Source organism: Dreissena polymorpha, chromosome 15 (assembly GCF_020536995.1).
Source record: "Dreissena polymorpha isolate Duluth1 chromosome 15, UMN_Dpol_1.0, whole genome shotgun sequence".
Lineage (NCBI taxonomy): Eukaryota > Metazoa > Mollusca > Bivalvia > Myida > Dreissenidae > Dreissena > Dreissena polymorpha.
In genome coordinates, this window is record NC_068369.1 from 29,740,235 (window position 1) to 29,761,831 (window position 21,597).

The window sequence follows — 21,597 nt, forward strand, 5'->3', positions numbered from 1 at the left end:
TAGTAAACGTTTCAAGCGACAAATTAGTCCACGCGCCAATGTTTACCATTGAATAAAGATGTACACAAACGAAAAAAGAGATCACTCTCTTTTGTGTGCTAACCTTGGTACTGTGTTGCGTGGCATGTTTAATTCTCATGTTTGTATTTTATGTATTATTTTATTAATGCAACGTGTATTTTTAATTGTGTTTGCACCATGATACCGAGATAAATCTATCTATCTACATTCTTATAACCATAATTTGACAATTTTAACAATATATTTGAAAGTGTCAGAAATATAAACAATGGTAATTGTATGGTTCTTAATGTTTTTTAAGAGATTTTTGAAATCGGTTAATAAATAAGATATTACGAAATATTCACAATACATCTGCGCAAGAAATAAACGAATTTAAGGTTTATTGTTAGGGACAATATTATATAAGCTCAGAATATCAGAATGAAATAGAAAGTTCACAGTGATCATACTCTGAAAACAAAACACATACTGAACAAATACCTTTATAAATTGCAATAAACACTTAGTATTAAATGAGTTATCTTAAAATGAGAACTAACGTAACGATAATGTAGTGTCAAGAAGGCACGAAATATCAGTATTAACACGGATATTCAATAGATATTATTATAATGTGCCCATGTGAAGTGGCGATAAACTTGTAACATTAACATAATTGTTGCCTACCTATATAATCGCTATACTTTAATCACTAATTATATAAGACATCTAAAATAGGCCCTAATAATTATTGTTTCAATAGACATAGAGCAATGATGTAAGCGTACATTTACATTTACGCAAATAAACGGAACATAACATTTATGCACGTACGCTTAAGATTTTGACTTTTTCTTGTAGAAATGTGCCAGTCATTGTAACACACTTATATTTAATAGACTAATGATACAATTGCTATGGCAAGTGTTGTTGATCTATTGGTAATCCATGCTTTTTTAATGATCTCTATTTTTCTTCTATGTACATCGTCGAATTAAGCACAGCCATATACATTTATTGTAAAAGTTGTACAAAAGAAATACGTATTTGCAGTATAGTATACATAGTTAATGGTAAATAAATTCCATAGTTTATTTACTTCATTGTTTTGTTTTAAATTTTGACGTGAGCATACCCCGATGTATCGCTCGGGACGAGTGTTACCTTCCTCCCTGTATTGATGTCAAAGTCACCATTCCCTTTAACAGGGTGTCGGATATGATTGTAATCACTAACGTCAGCGTTACGTTTACTGGAAGCAAAATCAGCAGATGTTGTATCGTAGTCGTGTCCTGCATGGGTAACATTATATTCACGTCCATCTACGTGATCATAGTCACCTGGTCGGTTTATCTTCAGTTTGTTGTAGACATTATCAGGTTTTCTCGTATTCGAGCCACTTGTTAAATTATTGGTCGTGTAGTCATAAACACCGTTGCTATCTTTAAAATGTGTATATGGTTCATCTGTGTCCTCAATTGAATTGTAAGTACCTTCTTCACCATTTCCTTGATTTGCTTCACATGGGGTATTGTAATTGTCGATATTTTCATTTACTGCTTGTGAGCCTTTTTCCAGTATGAAATAATTATGATCATTAACAGTGTCGTCAAGGCCTTTATTATATGTCATGTTTTCTTCAAATGCAATTGTTCCATCCGCCGGTTGTTCTTTGTCTGCTCCAAGTTTGCAGGGCAATATTCCCCTGAAATAATTTCAATTCTCTCATATTTTGTTTAAAGAAGACTAAATGTGAAAATCTACTCCCATACGCAGGAGATCATTTGTTTGAGCAACCATTGGTTCGTATGATTATTTGCCAATCAAATACTGTTCCAAAACACTTAATTGTTTGACATGACATCTTATAAGATGGCCATTTTTGCATTTTATCATAACGCAACTCTGATATTGGCCCGATAAAAAGCTTAACTTTCATGTTTTATCTCAGGACACTACGAATTTAAAGCAGACAATGTTGCTTTCTCCTTTTCGGTAGAAGTGGTTCCGATTCAATTAAACAATTAGATTTGTATATGTATTTTTTTTGACACACAGCAACGAAACAGTAAACAAACAAATCAAAACGCTTTTTAGAAATAAAATGCATGAATCGGCAAGTTATCAGGACGTCGCATCAAAGAGCATACACAATATGTATTCAAGCTAAAACTGCAGGTGCGAATATATTTTATTTTAGTATCATTTTTAAAATGGTATAATGGTATGATAAACATATTAAACAGATTTGTGTTTTTGTTTTTTCTGAAGTTGCTTATGTATGATGTACGGGCAGGGTTCTCTTTGATAATTATAGCAAATGTAGGGGATTTAAGTAAAAAACTATCAATTAATTATTTGTTTTATTTAATATCGTTGTAGCTCCTTCGCCTTATTGCAACTGTTTGATTGCAATGTGGCAGGGGTGGCGAAATCAAATGTCCGAGTTGCCCGAGTCGTACATTTGCATGTCCGGGCAACTGGTTTTTTTCAATTAAGTTGTCCGTGGACAACCAGTCGAGTTGAGAAATACAAAAAAATAGATTGTATTAAAGCCGTTATAAAGTTTTACAAAACCGGATGTTGGCATCCGATAACATTGTCAGTGCTATTTGCGGAGCAATCAAGCTAAAATATGGGCACTCTCCTGCACAGTGGTCTCGCTTATTCTATAAGCATGATAAGAGACCAGGAGGCTAGCATGTCGCATTTTCAACATTCGGCCCGTCTGTTTAATAGGCAGTGTACAGACTGGTTTGCTCGTTCATTCCGTACCTAAATGTTGAACGTTCGTCTTATATTTTAAAATGCATTATTAATACCAAAGGGGAGTTATAAAACCCGGAAATTTCCGGAAAACCGAGAGTGTGTCACATCGCTCCTACCTAACTAAATTTCTAGACTCACAAACATCGGGACGTTGGGACGTGATAAGCCGAAAGCCGAGTTGGATAACGTACAGTTCCGTTGATTGGGTGAAGTGTTCCGTTTGAATCAACTACAATTTATATTAAAGTTGAACAAAGATGGTAAAATAGTAATTATGTATAAAAAACATATATATACTATATAATTTGAACATAACATTTCCTGGCTAATTTCATCTGCAAAAATAAAAATTATATATTGAAATACTGTTTTAAAACACCGCTGTGGTTTTAACCGAGTTGAATGGTAGAACTCACTACATACAATTATGACTGACTTATAACATCATGACGTATGTATTTTCAGGTGAGCTTATGAAGCAATATTATACATTTAAAGCAAAATCACACTACTTCCTGAAGTACAACTTACTCGCGTGTGCTTGATTGGTTTTCCAATTTTATAATTCAAACCCGAAACTAAAAATGACAGGAAGAAAATTCATTCAAATTCAACTGACATGAATGTAAAGACCGAAATATTATGTTGAGATAAAACACCAAATAAGACGTAAACAGGAAAAAATAGTTTTCCCTGACAAAGAAGAAAACTTGAACAATTGATCATATGATACGACACAATTGGACAGGAAGAAAATTCATTCAAATCCAACTGACATGGATGTAAAGACCGGAAGATTATGTTGAGATAAAACACCAAATAACACGTCAACAGGAGAAAAAAATAGTTTTCCCTCACAAAGAAGATAACTTGAACAATTGATCATATGATACGACACAATTGGACGCATTTGGCCAATTCGAAAGCAATGGCGTAAATATTTGAGCGGAGATATTTGGTAAACAAAATAATTATGTCAGCAATATATTTCGGCGTTTTACTCACAATATCCCGCTTATAAATCCGGTTGTGTACGCAAATATAAACACGTGTTATGTTTCAAGACACTTCATTTTCATACTTTGTTAATCAGTGCTTGCTAGTCTTCCTAATGCTTCATTTCTTATCAATGGCGTTGATACCATTTTAAAAATACTGTAGTACGTGTTAACCCTGTAACCAACAACCCAATACGTTATAACATAATACTACTGTTCTGAATGGTTTGATATAATGCAACCTTTGTGTCATAAACGCCTCATGATATTGTGAATAACCAGGTTGACTGACCAAAAAGGTCAAAACACAAAATGCATTTGCAAAATGTGAACTCCGTTAGCCTGATGACAGGTTATCAACAACTATGCTGGTTTTGCAAGTCTATTATTTTAATAAAATACGTTTAAATACTGTTGCTCTAAAAGGTACAGGGCAGCGTATACATACAAGTAGTATTTAAAGACGATTGTGCTTTTCATGTATAACTTGGTTTGAATAAATATAAGATAATAAAAATGTCAAAACAAAAGCTAAATGGAAGAAGTTCAGGATTTATTTCGTTATTTTATTAAAAAACTTGTACTTTCGTAGTAATGGCAGTCAACACAGTTTTGAAAATAACCTGGTGATATGGTATGTGTTTGTTTTGTGTTAAACTAATTTTATTTACAACTTATTTTATTTGTTGTTTTTAAACGTGTATTCAAAAAATCATCATGCAAAATACGAAATTTGATATTGATCAAGTGTTACATTAATAGTTGTAATTGTATAGGTTAATAACATTTAAATGATGTGTCAATATTATATTCATGTTATTATCAAAATATGCTATGACGTAACGTCAAAAAGTCCGTCCATCCAGAAAATTGCGCATGTGATGAACATGTTTTCTTAATACAATTTTAATTTTTTAACATAGCGTCATGATAATTATATCAAACGAATCAGCTGACAAATGCGCATTTCACAATATATAATACAAAAAACAGAGATACCAACTTCTAAGGAAAACCTATGTTTAAGTGATTATAAAAGCGATATTATTTTTTCCATATTAATTATAATGGTGTCCTTGTAGAGAGGCCCTCTAAGGTTTGTAAAACATGCAACAATAATGTTTTACAATATCAAATTAGAACTCTTGTTAGCGTCCAAAGTTGGTTATGTTTTATGATTTCTAATGCCTAATTATGTTTTGCGTAAAATTCAGAAAAGATAAAAGTAAATTATAAAAGCAATATTTTCTACCGACTTGAAATTAAAATAATATCGCTGTGAAGGAAAATTTATGACGTTCCTAAAATATGCAAAAGTATTTTTTCAATATCAGATGTGCGCTGTAGGTTGGTATAAGTTGTTTGATTTCCCTACCAAATTATGACATTTTCTGTTTTAAAGTTACAGTTTTAAAGCGTAAAATTGTTTCCGGTAACCCGACCCTGCGTGTTTTTTTTCTTGCCGACCCTAAAATTTAGTTTGGAGTATTTACAGTCGATTTTCGTGCAACACGCTTTTCTTTCGACAGTATCACTTTACATGTATATAATAGGGATATAAGGCATCCGGAAAAAACTCTCCCGTCAATTTCATAGGGGCGGACATAGGCTCTCCCGTCTTTTATTCGGAAATTTAAATATCGCTTACCGTTAAACTGAAATAATGACCATTGGATTATATTTTCAATATACTTAGTATAAGAAAAATTAATTTCATATTCAAAATAATTTGAAAATTCCAATAAGATACATCGCTTCATATTACGTTTAGCGAATTATGCTGATGAATGTACGCTGTTTAATAATTGTGTATTATGAATGAACTAACAGATTCGAGTCCAATATCAATTATAAATAACGTTAATATCAAGTTGCATCTGCAGGAAATTATTGTATCGTCAAAACAAGGCCGGTCATTTTAGGCATGTGGCCAATTGCAATTTAATTAGACACAAGACAAAAAACATGACACACACTGGGGTCACCGCATTAACATGGCCAATGCAAAGCAACGCATAGCCTGAGGTTTAGACCCGGTTTAAGGGCGCCGAAACATTACACTTTGCCAAAAGAAAAAAAAAACCTTCAAAAGCAAAACACTAATTAACCTACTTGCATGACAATTTCAATCAAACTACAATAAAAGAGAATACGCTTAATTTGATTAAACTATTCAACTACTCAAAGGTTGTATGTTCACCAGAGCAACATAACTGTAGCTTTATAAGGCACAATGAAATGAAACAAAAACAACGTCGCACGTTTTTAATAAAATAATAAGTTAACTCCAGAAATAAGATCATGAGGGAAAATAGTCAAACCACCCGCTGTCTTTTCCTTATTGCTCTCACGACAACAAAAGCCATCATATATACTATTTACCCTCAATATAAGATATAAATCAAAATCATTCGTAGGCACTTATCAGGATCCTCTTTACAAAGGTACCATCATAATTAATATCGAATTTATAAAACTGTTTCCTCTAAACCACTTTTACCTTTTCCAGGTTTTCCATTAGGCATTTTTTGTGTGCGAAAAAAAACCTAAAAGTAGACGGACTTTGACCGCAATTTACAGACTGACCCCGACCTTGCCATAAAATATTTTTACATCGTTAGAAGCTTTGGAGGCTCTTCTTTCCAACGGTACCATTATAATTCATATCGGACGAATACTTATGCATTTATAACCATTTTTGCTGGGTTTTATCCAAAAGAATTCAGAGTTTTCCGGACATTTCCGGGTTTTATACCTTCCCATACCAAATGTTGCCTAAATTCTAGCATCATTTTTTTCTTATGTTATTTCATACAAATTCGAGCATTGCCGGATAGTTACGTTGCATATGGAAATGGCTGTCATTAAAATTCAGAAGTGTTTGTCAGATTACGCATTTACTTATGCTCATTTGAGAATAAAACAAAACGTTTACAGTTGTGTGTAATTTATTCAAAGAGGTTTTGTTAAAACGCTTAACGTAATGAAAAAATGGTTTGACAATATAAGCATGAAATGAACAATTTCCACGAGGATTACACCGTTGCCATCATCAGTTTTCTAATAAACTGGCCACTATTTTATCTGATTAGAATGGTAGATGTGTAGGAATAACAATAAATGCGTTTATAATTTATATAAACATTAAGTTTAACGGACAAGTGTAGTTCAGCAACGGACAAGTTAAATTTCCTAAATTGTTGTCCGTGGACAAGTATAGTTTTTTGAAATTTCGCCACCCCTGTGTGGTATATATCTTTAGCTTCGCACATTACTGTAAACACTTTTTGTTTGTTTAAATATAATACCATTTTAGCAATTGATATGCACTTTAAATTGGCATATTACACAAATTATACAGTTAAATTTGGCCAGATGAGCATATATTCAATTCTTAAATATATGAGCTCCTGGTTATTTATTGGATTCGTTAAACGACTGCTTAAATGATAAAGGTTTAAATCATGTACCTATATAAAAACAAACCTTTTCTTAAGAACGATTATAGCAATTGTGGCCCCAACTATACAAATGACTGCAACTGAAATGCCGATTCCTATGCCCATGGCTTTGGACAAGTTAAACGTTGGTGTTGTTGTTGCGGCTCGTGCTGAAATGGGCAGTTGTTGCCTTATTTTTAGGATTTGATTGAAAACTGACAGCATATACATTCATAACAGTACACTTTTAACGGTTAACAGTGAATGGATATGTTTCAAATCCATCTTCTCTGCCACTGTGATATACTGTCATAGGCTAATCCCTATATAACAATTGGTCATTGAAGACACCCCGAGTACTGCTCGTTTTCAAAAAAAAGGTAAAATGTTCAATTTAATAAAGATCACACAGTGTAACACGTTTCTCAATTTGAACAATCAATGCGATGGAAACAGGGTGTGTTTTATGTAGATAATATTCGGTTTTACAAAATGTTGGTTTCAAGTACAACGAATTATGCGATATGGTATCCATATTGTTCATCCGACCAGGAACATGTCCATAATTAGTTAATATATCGTAAGAATACATATTTAAATAACTCTCGTACAGATCGGATTAGCGAACCATGTAAGTGTTAGACTGTTAACACTGATTCAGTATATCAATAAAAAGACATGTGTTCCAAACCCCTGGCGGAACTGTTTTCCATTTAACCAGAAGCAATATTAAACACAGCTTAAATATCAATAAATAAAATTCTAAATTATTTTGACATGTTTTATAAATTACACCTTTGTACAAAAAATCGTAACTCATCGATAAGACTTTGAAGCAACAACATTATTTCTAACATACGGTTGTATTCAATTGTCCTCAAGTGAATACATACAACTATATTGCATTATATCACATATTGCATACATTTGTTTTCAGATCATTTCTCCACTCAACTATGGAGGAACATCTTATGTTTGTCCAGTCCGTCCATCAAATCGTCCATGCGTTTGAAATTAAGTCCGCCCTCACATTATGTGTGCATATAATATCATAAGAAAATTTGAGATGTGTTATTGTCTGCATGCTGATAAGGCATTATGAAAACAAGAAGTTGCGTTTAGTATGTTAAAGGTCATGATTATGAGTATGTCGCTTCCAAAATAAATTCCAAATGCAAACATCAATGAAACTAAACAGTTCATAAATAATCATAAGAGTTTCTGATCAAAAATTTAAATTTAAACTGATAAATTATTTAAATAGTTTGATGTTCCAATTCTTCTTTACTTGTAAATAGTATTGTATAGGACTTATTATGCAAAGTTGTGTACACATGATGCCACTTAATTATAAGATATACGTACACGCTGTACACAGACTGCTTCTATTCTCGCTTTCATCGAAATAGATTTTTCCACTTTTTGTCACGAATGAATATGTCCGTACTCCAGGTCTTGTAATAAAATCTACACAGAAATACAACATCGAAATAGTTTGTATGTATACGAATATAGATTGCATTTTGACAAATCAACATAAAATTAGTGCTAAAACCCTTCCCTTACGAACTGACTGCACCGGTGGACTTATTTAAATAAATACGGTTTCATTAGCATCTATTGTGTTATTATTGTTGCAGGCAATACGTGCATACTGGCGTATACACTTTTACGTTTTTGATTTGCATTACGATGTTTGTGTGCGTGTGCTAGTAATTGCTCTTTCTTCTTCTGTGCTACTTATACAAATCAAACTCATTACTACATACACATTTACGTTGGAACAAATTAAACCATTACAAGTATATAAATAAACCGTTAAAACATGTAAAAAATGTATTGTTCAACTACCAATGTGCATGTGCTGTTTTCTTTCAAGATTAACTTATTGACGCTAGTTTGTCGTTTTGCGTTACGCGTTTTGATTAGTGTATTATTTACGGAAAATGAAATTAACATTTTCCAAGTTATTGTTAGTACCTCGATCGCCTGCCATCAGCACTGTGTGTGTTCGGATGACGCCTGTCCAATGAGCTTGATTCAAATCATTACTAAATTTTCCTTTAAATATGCTGTTTAGTGTCGCTGGCAAAGTTTTGTTGGACAAACATCCTTCATTTGCTTTCACCCACGATGGCGGGAACGTGCTCATGCTGTAAGCGACCCACTGGCCGTCTAGAGAGAATATAAACATAAAATAAACTTTATATTGTTTTCAAAATAATTTCTAAATTTGAATCAATGAACACAGAATGAGAAACACAATGTTACCCGTCGACAAAACACAAATATAACATCCAGCGGTTAATACAAATCCGAAAATCGTAATTTTATCAGATCATTAAATATCTGGATTTGTGTTCGTAATATGTTAATTATTCAATATGTATATGTATAAAAAAGACAAGACGTTAAAACGGAAACAATGTGCACATAAATATAGAGAAAAAAACTAGTGCTGTATGCTTACAGCAAAAGCGGCATATTTCAAAATATATATCGCCATACATTGAAATAATGCATGTTCTCAGTCGATCCATATAATTCATAGTTATAATGATATGGCTAGTATAGCTTTCAGAAAACTTTATACAGCGCTACGTCGGGAGTCAAAGCTGATTCTCGAAAGATCACGCACTTAATGGAAAATACACAACCATTCAGTACCATTTGATACACTTCGCATTGGTAAAGCTTATCAAATGAACCTGTAAACGACCAATATAAACAAGTTGTTTCACATTCATTGATTCCTGCGAACCTAAAAATGTTTTTCAGCTACAAATCATGCATATGATATCACCTTCCCATTAATGTCATTGAGTATATACATTAAATTGGATTGTACATACCAGTTAAAACGAGTACACATAATGAGGAAGGAGGGAACGGGGCTTGTTTTTGACCTAAAAAATAGGCTTTATTTTCTGCTATGGCGGGTCGCAGCCTTAACCCCATGCTTCACATTTACCCACACTTTACGATTACCTTCACATAAAGTTAATTTAGCTGTGTAAGTTTTAGCAAAGTTTAACATTAGTTTTTGGAATATGTATAATTTCGTTGAACTAAAATACAGAGGGCCATACATTTGCAAAAGCTGGTCGCATATTTGCGAATAAATACACGTTAAGCTCATTATGCTGTAAAAGCATTTTATTATATGATTATGTATGGTAGTATCAATGGCATGTTAATTATATGGCATACTTTTAAAATACATGCTTTGTTTGCATATGTCATACCTTAACGTCTGATGTGATATTCGATTGAATAAAATGCACACTATCATTGCAAATATTGACGAGGGACACGAACAATACAACTATACAATATTTTCTTTCAGGAAATTCGTACCTGAGTTCTTAATACTGCAAAGAAGTCTATGACTTCCACCATCTCTACAAGTCTGCCATTTGAAAGGCAATGTCAAAGAACGAAATATCAAACAATTAAAATTAGGATCATCTTCGCTCGTGCTAGAAACTGAAACAAAAGCATAACATACAATTAACTTCCGCAAACCCGAAATACAAAATGCAACACAAGATAAAGGCGATGGTCAATTATGCAGTAGTATTATCAGGGGTCAAGGTAATCAAAATGGACCTTAAAAGCCCCGTAAACATTCACAATCGACAAACATTCGTAACATATATCGTAAAATAACGTTAACACATAAGAAATCAGTATTAGCAATAGCCAAAATGTCCATGGCAATTTTATTCACGAGCGAACGCGCGGACCAAATAGAAAGCACAGGCAAGCGCGTTCCAAATTTAAAAAGATAAAGATTACAGATTTATTTCTCATAAGGCAATGTATCCGTAAAAAAAGGATTCACATTTATTTTATTAAAACATATATAATGTGTGTAACGTTTCAGGCATTAGCTCAAAACATATAATGAACGTTTACTGTTAAATAAAAAAAGTTATATAGCATGAATTATTCTAGATAGCAGTTTTTTAATAATTTATAAAAGTATTTGACCCTTGTGTCGTTAAACAATAACAAATTAATAAATGTTTCGAAAATATTTACTTTCTTCTTTTTTACGATGTCTGTATTTATACCAGGAAATCACAAAATAAGAGCAATACAAATGTTATTATATACAGTTATTAAAGCTGTAAGTTCTCGCTCTCATAGCCGGAACATTCTTATCAAGTCTTTGATTAGAATGTTCGTAAAACAATACTAAGTTTGTATGTGGTATACGTTGTAAATATAATACAGGTGTCAACGGTCCTTAGAACTCACATTGTACCCAAAGAAATGTTACTGATCTGATCTGCGAGTATGATGTTTGTATAATTAAAGAGACGTCTCACTGAGTTTGTAGTTCCCCTTAAAACATATTTACCGAGACATTATTGGGAAACCATATTCCAACCAAGTTTAAACATTAGCAAAACAGAAGATGTCTTCGGGCGAGTATGGTATACATGTTTTCCATAATAGCATACTAAGAACACTGCATCGCATGAAGATTGTTTGATGGGAATGATTAAATTTGTAATAGCAATTGTAATAATAATTGTTCTAAGAAAGTTTCGTGATGATTAGGTCAAACTAAGAGGTCTTGTCTGATAGCAATTTTTAATTAAGCATTATAGAAGAAAAGATCGACCTATTGGCAGCCGTGTTCTGGAGGTACTGGGTCAAAAGATACCACAACATATTCTAATTGATAACAACCAGTTTAATTTGGAAAACATTTTGACTTTTAAAGTTGACCTCCAGACAGCATGTATAATTCCACATGACTTAGTGTATATTTCAGCCTAGTAAGTGTTTAGAATGCATGGGATGTTCATGCAAATTCACAAGGTGATTGACAAATAATGTGACCTAAAGAGTGTTTATAAGAACAAAATCGACCACGGCCAGGCCATTGCACACACAGTACGATAAGAAAAACCTTGTTTTGATTACTTTAAATAGTGTTTTTTGTTTCACATTTTGTGCGATGGCTTTTCGTTGTAATCATCGATTTCCAGAAATAGCATGGGTATCGAATGGAAGCAATGTTCTTTGTAAAACTTTATAATATGAAGTCATTGAATATCATATTGGTGTACTTTAATTTAATTACAAACTTACTTCGTCTGTAATACACCATCATCGTTCAATAATTATTATCATCATCACTATCATCATCATTATATATAATCATTATCAACACAAATTCATTGGTATCACTTATATACATGTAATTGCTATCAAAATGATAATGAATCAATTTCTTTTCAATGGACCGAAACAATGTTCAAACCTAACCTGGTTGAGATATTGTTACACCTATTATCTAAGACAGATTTGTGACGATAAGACTTACACGTGAATGTGGTGTTTAAATGATTACACTTAAGCCATATTGTGAAAACTCCCAAGCCTTCTGGCGGTCAATAGGTTTGTGCGATAGATGAAGGCTTCGAAGTCTTTCGATTTTTCATAAGAACTAATGGCAGCAAGATTCACGAACGTGTACGCATGTTAACACGACTTTACTGAAGCAATTTGAAAAACACTGCCATTTGTTCAACTGATCGGAACCATTTGCAAACACAGTCGATATATCTTTAGAACACATGTTTTGAGCAAGTTTTATACCAGGTCGACTTTAATATTACTTTAAATATGTTCAAAGGCTTTCGTAAGAATTCTACTGAAAGAGGGAGTTCAAGATCTCAGTTTAGACATATAAGTAAAACTGCCGCAATCCCTTTGCTGCCATGATTTAAACGGGCCGGAATCAGTGTCATACTCGATTAAGAAATGATAACAAGTTTCATACGTATCTGTCAATCATTTTTGTTAACCGTGAATTCACAAGGTTCAGAATAGTCATTTACGAAACAACTGGCCTACTCCCTGGTTGCATTTATTTTCGAAGGACAAGATCCACATTAAAGCTAGTTTTAGACATAATTGGAGATGTTCTGATCGAGTTCCATTATGATCAAGCAAACAATATATTTATTAGTGTTAACAAGGTTTTACTATAGCCCAATATGGAAAACTCCCCCACCCCACTTCACAAGCACTTGCTGCCTTGTTTTTCAACCCACAAACAGCATTTGTAAGCAGAAAAAGACATCATTAGAAGCTAGTTTTGACCAGATGTTATAAGTATTTCACAAATAGTGTGACTTCTAGAGTGTTCACAACGTTTTACTATATCAATATAAGGAAATATAAGGAAAACTTGTTTTTCAACGGAACATAACCGTTTTCTAACTCGATCGATATATTTATAACACATTTCTAAACACGTTGTATGACGATTCGAAAAAACATTAGTCTCCTTAATTTGTGGTTTTACGAAAGAGTTTATTATATAACATGATACAAAAAAATATCCACAACCACCATAAGAGTATAATTGGCATACATGAAGAGGACATAACATAAAAAATATGGCAATATTTAGCAAAATAAGTAGCCTCTACACCTATACGTTCGAGCACCTTAAACTTCAAAAGCATACATTCCATGAATAAATTATAAGACAATAACTAAACTTGATATATACTTTGATATTTATCTTTTGTTTAACACATAACGAGTGAGATATGTTTGTTTTCAGATAACAATAATAATGTTGCGTACCTTTAAACATTCATGTACATCGTAGTCTTTGTCACACGGAATTACCCTTTAAGTTCGTGACACGATTTTTATGACGTCACAGCGAGGCCCTGGGATGTGTTTATAATTACTAATATATGTTTGTGTGAATATGTGTTTATTTGTATTAAATATGTGGTGTATAAAGTGTATTTACTAACGGAAAATAGCTAAATAAAATTCTAGTCACAATGGAGGCATAAAAAGCTGTCACCCCTTCTAATAAAAGTGGTTTTGTGACAAAATCCTAAATGGACGTAGTGAGAACATTTATCGTTATAAGCCCAGACCAGGATCTTAACGTATGGTCTCGTGTCATCAATGGGAGGGGGGTAAAATTGTCCGCACCCACACACAGCATACTTTAATTGTATTGTAACGCAAAGTACTCATAACAGAGAGCACAATACAAATTCGAGACGGGCCTCCAAGGGAAACTACCATTGCAACATTTTACGATCAAAACATTGACAAACATGGCCGCGTCCGTCTGGTGAAAGATTTTATACATTGTCTATGGGAACGAGGTCAGAAAAACGGACAATTTTTATCATATTTATTTATTTTGTCCTCATGATTTTTGTTACAAAAGTATACAGTTTTCGGGCACCTGTGTTCGAACGTTGCTTAGAAGTTTACGTCATAAATAAACACACAATCTTATAGGAGTGCACGAAGTTATAGGAATAGAGGATATACATAATATGATTTTAGTTGATTTTTACGTAAGTAGTGAATAGTTTTTACTCACGGCTTGACTTCTTTTAGTCTTTTAAGATGACTAGTATCTCATGTCTTTGACAACATACCAACATTTTGATTGAAGAGTAGAAGAATTTTTAAACTGATCATGCTAAACTAGTCTATCAAAATTAGTAAACCCCTTAGACCATGCCGTTTTTTTACTAAGGAGCGTATCCAAACTAATCTTCAAAAACGACCATCGTGATGTAATATACGATAAAGCAAAGCTAAGCGACATGTGGTTTCAGATAAAAATACTTTAAAGTTTTTTATTATAAGCAAATATAACAAATCTGATCCGAAGGACGGGGCAGTTATGTGAATTGTATTAACTCACAGTGTATATGATAACTGCACGATATGCACAATATATATTAAACCTATAACCATTTCGGTTCAACGCAGAATATTTAAAAGCACGGCGCAGTCTTTTTAATTGAAATGTTGACCCCAAGTTCCCTACGTAAACAATAACAGTTCAGGGCTACTACATGATGTTTCATACCAACTCAAATATCTGGGCATTTCGTTTCAGAGAACAGTGTCTATGTTATCTAGGGGTGGTTGCCAGTTTTGAAAATAGGGACATGATTTTAAACATCTAAGTTGTGTACCGCCATATGATGTTACATGCATTATATACAATGTCTTACCCATGCGCTGTTTTTGAGATGTGTGTAAATTTATTGAATATATAAATAAATATATATATATATTTTGATACCCAATTGAAGTGGGCCGTTACGACCACAGGGCTATGATTTTAACCAAATAAGTAGATGCCCTCTTTCGAATATGACATGTTATATATGACCATCTTACCCTTGGTGTTTCAGAGAGAAAAAACTGTTTCATTACTTTGCTTTATATGTCTTTATAAATCGTGTGATCATTGTGGTGTAAAAGGTTTTGACCCATGGGGCAAGAATTAAATATACGATGTTACATCAATTATCCTTGCGATTTAAGAAGAACATATTGTAAATATCAAATAGTTTAAAACATTGTTATCTCTGGCGACTTATCTATGAAGCGGACGGGAGAGATGTGTTTGACTTAGAAAACTATCACGAAATGGCTATTAATGTAGAGTTATTTAAATTCAACCAACAATTTCGAAGAAGAATTTGTCGTAAGAATGGAGCGTTTACGTTCACTATTACACGTTTTCCGCCATCATAATATTTCAGAAAAATAATGCGACAATTAATTGCGTATACATTACTTCAAAGGACACACTTATATTTCAAAATGAAGTTACCTTTTGTTTTCTTGTAGATTGCAAAGTTATCTGAATTATGCATTCCACAACTAAAGTCTTGGTCACATACTTCTGTGCAGGATTGGGCTGTCATGTCATCGCTGCTGCTGATACACAGGCAAATAACACCCTTGAACAAATAAATGTGTTACATGTATTTAAGTGACAATCACACAATAACTTATATAAACATTTGAACTGGAGTTGAAATGAACAGGTTGTCCGTATGAAACGTGTTCTGTATCATAATAAAATGTTTCTAGAAACTCACGCTTTTTACACAAGATGTTGCACAGGCATCAAACATATTAACAAGTATATAAATTAAATAACATAGCATGTTCCGGATAGTACATTAATGAGCCTAGAAAACCGCTGATATGATTATGCGTTTGTGTTTTGTTGTACAAATTGACGAGTATTATTTGTTATATAAATTCCTTATCTGGTAAATTTTCATAATACTATATAAAGTTTCCAAGTTTCCAATAATTTATTAAAGTTCATCATCACACTTTAACCCTTTAAACCCGAATGATTGATATATAATTTCACTTAATAAAATACTCTAATGCCTACTTGTGTACTTGGGCTGTCCTTTTTCACACCGAATATGTTTCCGTTGCACTTCAAATTGCAGTCACCGATGTTGTTCAATAATTGTGTTTCGACTGGTTTTGACACTTGTAAGCAACCTAAAATAACTATACTTGCTACATTAACCCATCGTATTGTTTTATAAATCACAATTATAGCTCATATAAAAACAAACATAACACATTACCACTGTACAAGCACAATATAATCAAATGTTGATACATGTCAAGTTTGACAAAATGTTGACTTAATCGTTATCTAATATATATGAATTGTTCTTTACCTAAGTATTCAAACGCCACAGTGGCATTGATGTACCCAATCCAAACACCATCTGAAGAAATATTCAATTGACTCCAATGTTGTGTGTCAATATGCCAACCATCTTTTTGCGTGTACGTGAGATCGGGAACGGCCATTTTGCAACTCGCATGGTTCCAGTCTGTCGTTTCATTGGATATCGTGTACTCGGTACCTTTAAATGTTATGACGGCTTATCTTATTGTCATTTCTCACTTATATAATAACGCTTACTATCTTGTTAATTCCCTATTCGTACTGACATATGAATGGTGAGAGAAAAAACACTTTGATTAGTGAAATATAATTCGATCTGTATAGAAATTTTTGAATATTTTTTATGAAGTGAGAACACAATATATTTGCAATATTTTGTCTATCAAAATATCACTTTACCAATGCCCATGAACAATATTAATATACATGTGTTTATAGCAAATACTTTTAATATCCACCATACTATTAAACATAAAACGATAAATTTCTGCAAATTATCGGACTTGTGGTCAATAAAGTGTTTGTACCCGTTAGGAAAATATTTGTTCTTCAACATTCGTGAAATATTCTTCGATGATTTACAAATGGTTACACACATGGTATCTATAATAACAATACAACGAACTGGCTGCAGTTGTTTTCCCACAATAAAACATGTGCCGATTATAACAAGATGAATGGTGTAGAAGTGTATTTATGTGACAAAACAGTATGTTCATACCATTATAAACGTACATGATTAGCAATTATTCAGTGACGGTTTGCTTCAAACGTTATATATCTGCGTTTTTGTCTTTGCAATACGATAACATGAATTATTTAAACAATATTTGAGTTGCTATGTCAATCACATACCGCCTCTTTGGTTCTAAATGACGGATAAAGATATGCAAATTGAACAGTTAGCGAGAGGTATCGATTTCAAAACAAAATGTATAAAAATATGTTATTCTAGAGAATGTTAAATCTGACTTGTTTAATTATTTGAAACTGCTAAAAATGTCGCCAATACTTCAATGCGGTCACATATACAATTAACAAAGAAAACTTGCATCTATTTTTTGCAAGAATAAATACTAACAAGACCATGCAAAATCAAATGTGTATGCCTAAGTTAAAGAAAATGATTGACTTAGGAATGAAAGCACCCCGAGAAGTGTTATTTAAATGGATATCATCTTATTCATTTAACAAAAATATACCATGTTGATAAGAAACTAAATACTAGACTTAAGTCGCATGTGTGTATCTTCATTATGTCTCGTTAACGCCCGTTGTTTAATTAGGGTATTTGACTTCAAGAAAGACATCATGTACCTTCTTCATCACACAAGATATATATTTTTATTTTTAAAAACTTTTTGACATCAATTCGTCTAGTAGTTGTAATTCATTCCAACAAACTACGTTGCATGAAATATCGATTAAATTCATATGTAGTGCACTTTGTCAAAACATGTAATTCATAGCGAACAAACAATTTTTTTTAATTTAGCAGGAATGACCAAATATAGCGATAAAACTATAAAACGGTACGTCACATATAGTAGATTTAGTTTACATTACAATATACAATAGATACATCAGATGTCTTCAATTTTATGTGAAATGCTGATATATTGGTTATATAATGTGATCGTATATTTCGTATACTTATAAAATAAACAATATTTATGGAGATCATCCTTGTGGTTTTCACATGCCTTCTGTATAATGACGCTCAAACAAAACAGTGTTGAAATATTGCAGAACAATACATAGAGCAAGCTCGTACACAAATGTATTAAGTGTTTATACTTTCATAATTAAATCCCAACTCTTTCTTTTAGTTTCAGAATTTGTTCTAAATCTCCTGTTTGGATTTAAGCTGCACAAAACGTCCAGATTAGTTTCAGGCAGACGTTGGTTAAAATATTCCGATCAATCAAGGCAAGATTGTGCACTTAATAAGTATTTAACAAGTGGGGCATCACTCTTAAGCTAACTATTAAAGCAGAGAGTGATGTGAGTAAACACATCTCAAATGGTTTTAAAGCTTTCTATGCTTGTTTTCATTTCATAACTTAGACATAGTACGGATAGAAATTTGAACATGTGTATTACTGTAGTAAATAATTCATAAATTTATTCAGAACTACTATATATATTTCTTAACCGGAGCGCCATGGTAGTATGCACGCATCATCAAAGTAAGGAAGCAGTTTAAAACAGTTTCGTCACATAATGTTTACCTCTTGACAGCCATAGCGGCAAAAAATGATGCCATACAATTTGATCTAGGAATAAGCAATCCATCTTTGGTAGTTTATGTAATGCTAATAATTAATTGCTCTGCAAAATATATTCAATCAAAATGTATCTGATGATGATAATGATGATGATGACGACGACGACGATTAATTGCTTAAAACGTATTCATCTCTAACACAATTATAACATTTGATTAGTTAAAACACGACATTCATCTTTTTCGGGCACTTGATTTTCGGATATTATCTATGTAGCAAAAGAGTTTCATTTGGTTGTCTAATTGTTGGACACCTTGGTTGTCATCCTTAACACATGCCAATAGCGGTTCCTACTTAATTTGTGCATCAATAAACAAGTTTCTACTTTATGTTAACACTCAGAACGATGGTTCTTACGTTATTTAAATTAAATATTACGCGTTTGATTTATAAATTGCATTTTTTCAAGCAAACACGGGAGAGGTTGCTATGTTTTCACTATTCAGCTCATATGTATTGCGTTATGTGTAAGAAAGAACACATACGAACACGCTCGAGAGAACATGCTCATAAATATGAATAGATATATTGATATCACGCTTAATCACGATGCTCTTGCAGGAAGCAGGACTAATCAAAGATAACACCGGATTTTAATCTTCAAACGAAAAATATATCATTTTGCAAACTGTGCGCAGATAACCACTTATATATAATAACGAATAAATATAAAAACGACCAAACCAACAAAACTGACACTTCCGTGTGACGAACTTAAAGCCATATTTCAAAGAATCACACATATTGAGCCTGAGTATTTTCATAAATATTCGGGGTATTGAAAACATCTTATTATATTTTAATGCTACATACATGTAAATACCTGCTTCCAAATGAACCTAATACATGTTACTATTCATTTCGTAGCCGTTTTTTAGATAAAACGTTGACTCGATTGTCAAATACGGAAGGTGAATCCCCTTATCGGTGTCACATTTATATATTTTAGATACTTCCGTGTCTTTATAACTGAATATATAAATCATCTTGACAGATGAGTTCGTATTAAAATGTACTTCCGGCTTGTATTTACACACAAATGTTATCAATATTAACTAGCACGGTCTTTGTAATACGTATTTTACATATATTCATGTGTTGGTTTAGTAAATCAGCGTTTAGCATAGATAAGCACTTATTTTAAGTAATATTAATTTTTATTTTATTATCTACGATATTAATAACAGTTAATACTTGTTTATGTAGTTAATATGCGTTTAGGCTTTATATTTTGATACACGTTGACACAAATAGTAATCAGTTCATGAAAGTAATTATAATAAACGGATATATTTACCGTGTACAGTATCCGTAGCCAACATAATGACGCACATTATTTTGTAAAACCACATTATGTCTCGTTCTGTACTGTCCTGAAGATTAAGACTGACTGAATGAGGAAGTACACTCGGTAATGATAATGCACGCGTGTATTGTGGTATGGTTTAACATAAAGCATAGCTATTCACTTGATGATTTATCAAGTAATTTAACAAGTAGTGTAAACTTGTTTAGGTTTAAAACTCATGTTAACCAAGCGAGGGCGACACAGTTGTTTTTTAATAAATATTGAAGCAATGAAACGTCATCAAATTGTAACTATTCAAAAGCACCCAGTTTACAAATAGTTTAATATTAGTTTCTTCAATGGTACATGTTTATTAGTATAATATTCAAAACTGATTTTAATAAGGACGCTTGGACCTTTCAATAGGGTTGGCAAACACCATTGTAAATAGTTAATGTTTTGTATTGTGACGGTACTATGAATGCAGATATGTACGTACATTGTGTTTAAAGAAATGCTTTACTTATGTAAGAAATTTAAATGCAAAGAATCTAAACACGAATTAACCAAGGACAATTTGAATGTTTTAAAGAATTTTCTTGAGTTATCCATAAGGAGCTTTGTAAATACGGCGCTAGGTGAAAGCTTTACGGTTGTGTTTATATATAAAACACTAATTTATAATCATAGTTAATTGTTTTATATTTTATTTTACTCTATGAGACATACGTTAATTCACATAAAGCAGCTACATATTAGCATTGAACGAACACATATAAACTACAAGTATACTGTTAATATGTCAAAACTATTTTTATATGCTGCAACAACCCTGTATACAAAGGGCATTGGAAGAAAAACATATAAGCAACGCGTTGAGTATCAACTACGATTTTTTTTAGTGGCGGTCGGTGGGTTATACATGTATGTTGAATTCATATTTATCCTCACGACGTGTTTCAATCGATTGTTTTCGAAAAGGGGATTCATAAAAACTCCTGGATGTTTAACAATTCACGTAAAACATGCGCTCGTCATGCTATGTTTATTATACGATTACCGTTAAAGTATTAACCAAATAACGATATTCGCGTTTTCAACATCAAATAATTAAGCTCTTTTTATTTGTCGCATTATTTTACAAACGCAAGTAACTCGATTCTACGTGTCACCTACCACACTCCTGTTTTATTGAAAGGTCAAAGTTGGCGTAATGGTCAACATGTAGTATATCATTTTGTTCTCCATTAACGTTTGAAATTCCAACACGATGAGTTTG

The 21,597-nt window shown here is 32.6% G+C and overlaps 1 protein-coding gene across 3 annotated transcripts; it reads right to left on the reverse strand.

Moving 5' to 3' along the window:
* Positions 1 to 387: 387 nt before the first annotated feature.
* Positions 388 to 20,455, reverse strand: LOC127859919 (uncharacterized). 3 transcript variants are annotated; one of them, XM_052397518.1, is made up of 9 exons: positions 20,328 to 20,455; positions 16,729 to 16,920; positions 16,428 to 16,543; positions 15,849 to 15,978; positions 10,568 to 10,696; positions 9,191 to 9,385; positions 8,576 to 8,677; positions 7,257 to 7,380; positions 388 to 1,708 (listed from the first exon to the last, which is right to left on the reverse strand). In XM_052397518.1, the coding sequence occupies exons 1-9, from the start codon at positions 20,380 to 20,382 to the stop codon at positions 1,117 to 1,119; spliced, it is 1,635 nt and encodes a 544-aa protein (XP_052253478.1). In that variant the 5' UTR covers positions 20,383 to 20,455; the 3' UTR covers positions 388 to 1,116. The 3 variants fall into 3 exon arrangements, with proteins under 3 accessions (XP_052253478.1, XP_052253479.1, XP_052253477.1); XM_052397519.1 differs by lacking the exon at positions 7,257 to 7,380 and adding an exon at positions 2,911 to 3,001 and having other exon boundaries at positions 16,428 to 16,552; XM_052397517.1 differs by having other exon boundaries at positions 16,428 to 16,552.
* Positions 20,456 to 21,597: the final 1,142 nt, after the last annotated feature.

Bases quoted from the DNA above. Each gene is read 5' to 3' on its own strand.
- LOC127859919 (XM_052397517.1), bottom strand. From the start codon at position 20,382: ATGTGGTTTTACAAAATAATGTGCGTCATTATGTTGGCTACGGATACT. The intron at 15,979-16,427 runs GTAGGCATTAGA...TATTTGTTCAAG, and splicing joins AGGACAGCCCAAGTACACAA to GGTGTTATTTGCCTGTGTAT. The intron at 1,709-7,256 runs GTTTGTTTTTAT...AAATTATTTCAG, and splicing joins ATAATCGTTCTTAAGAAAAG to GGGAATATTGCCCTGCAAAC.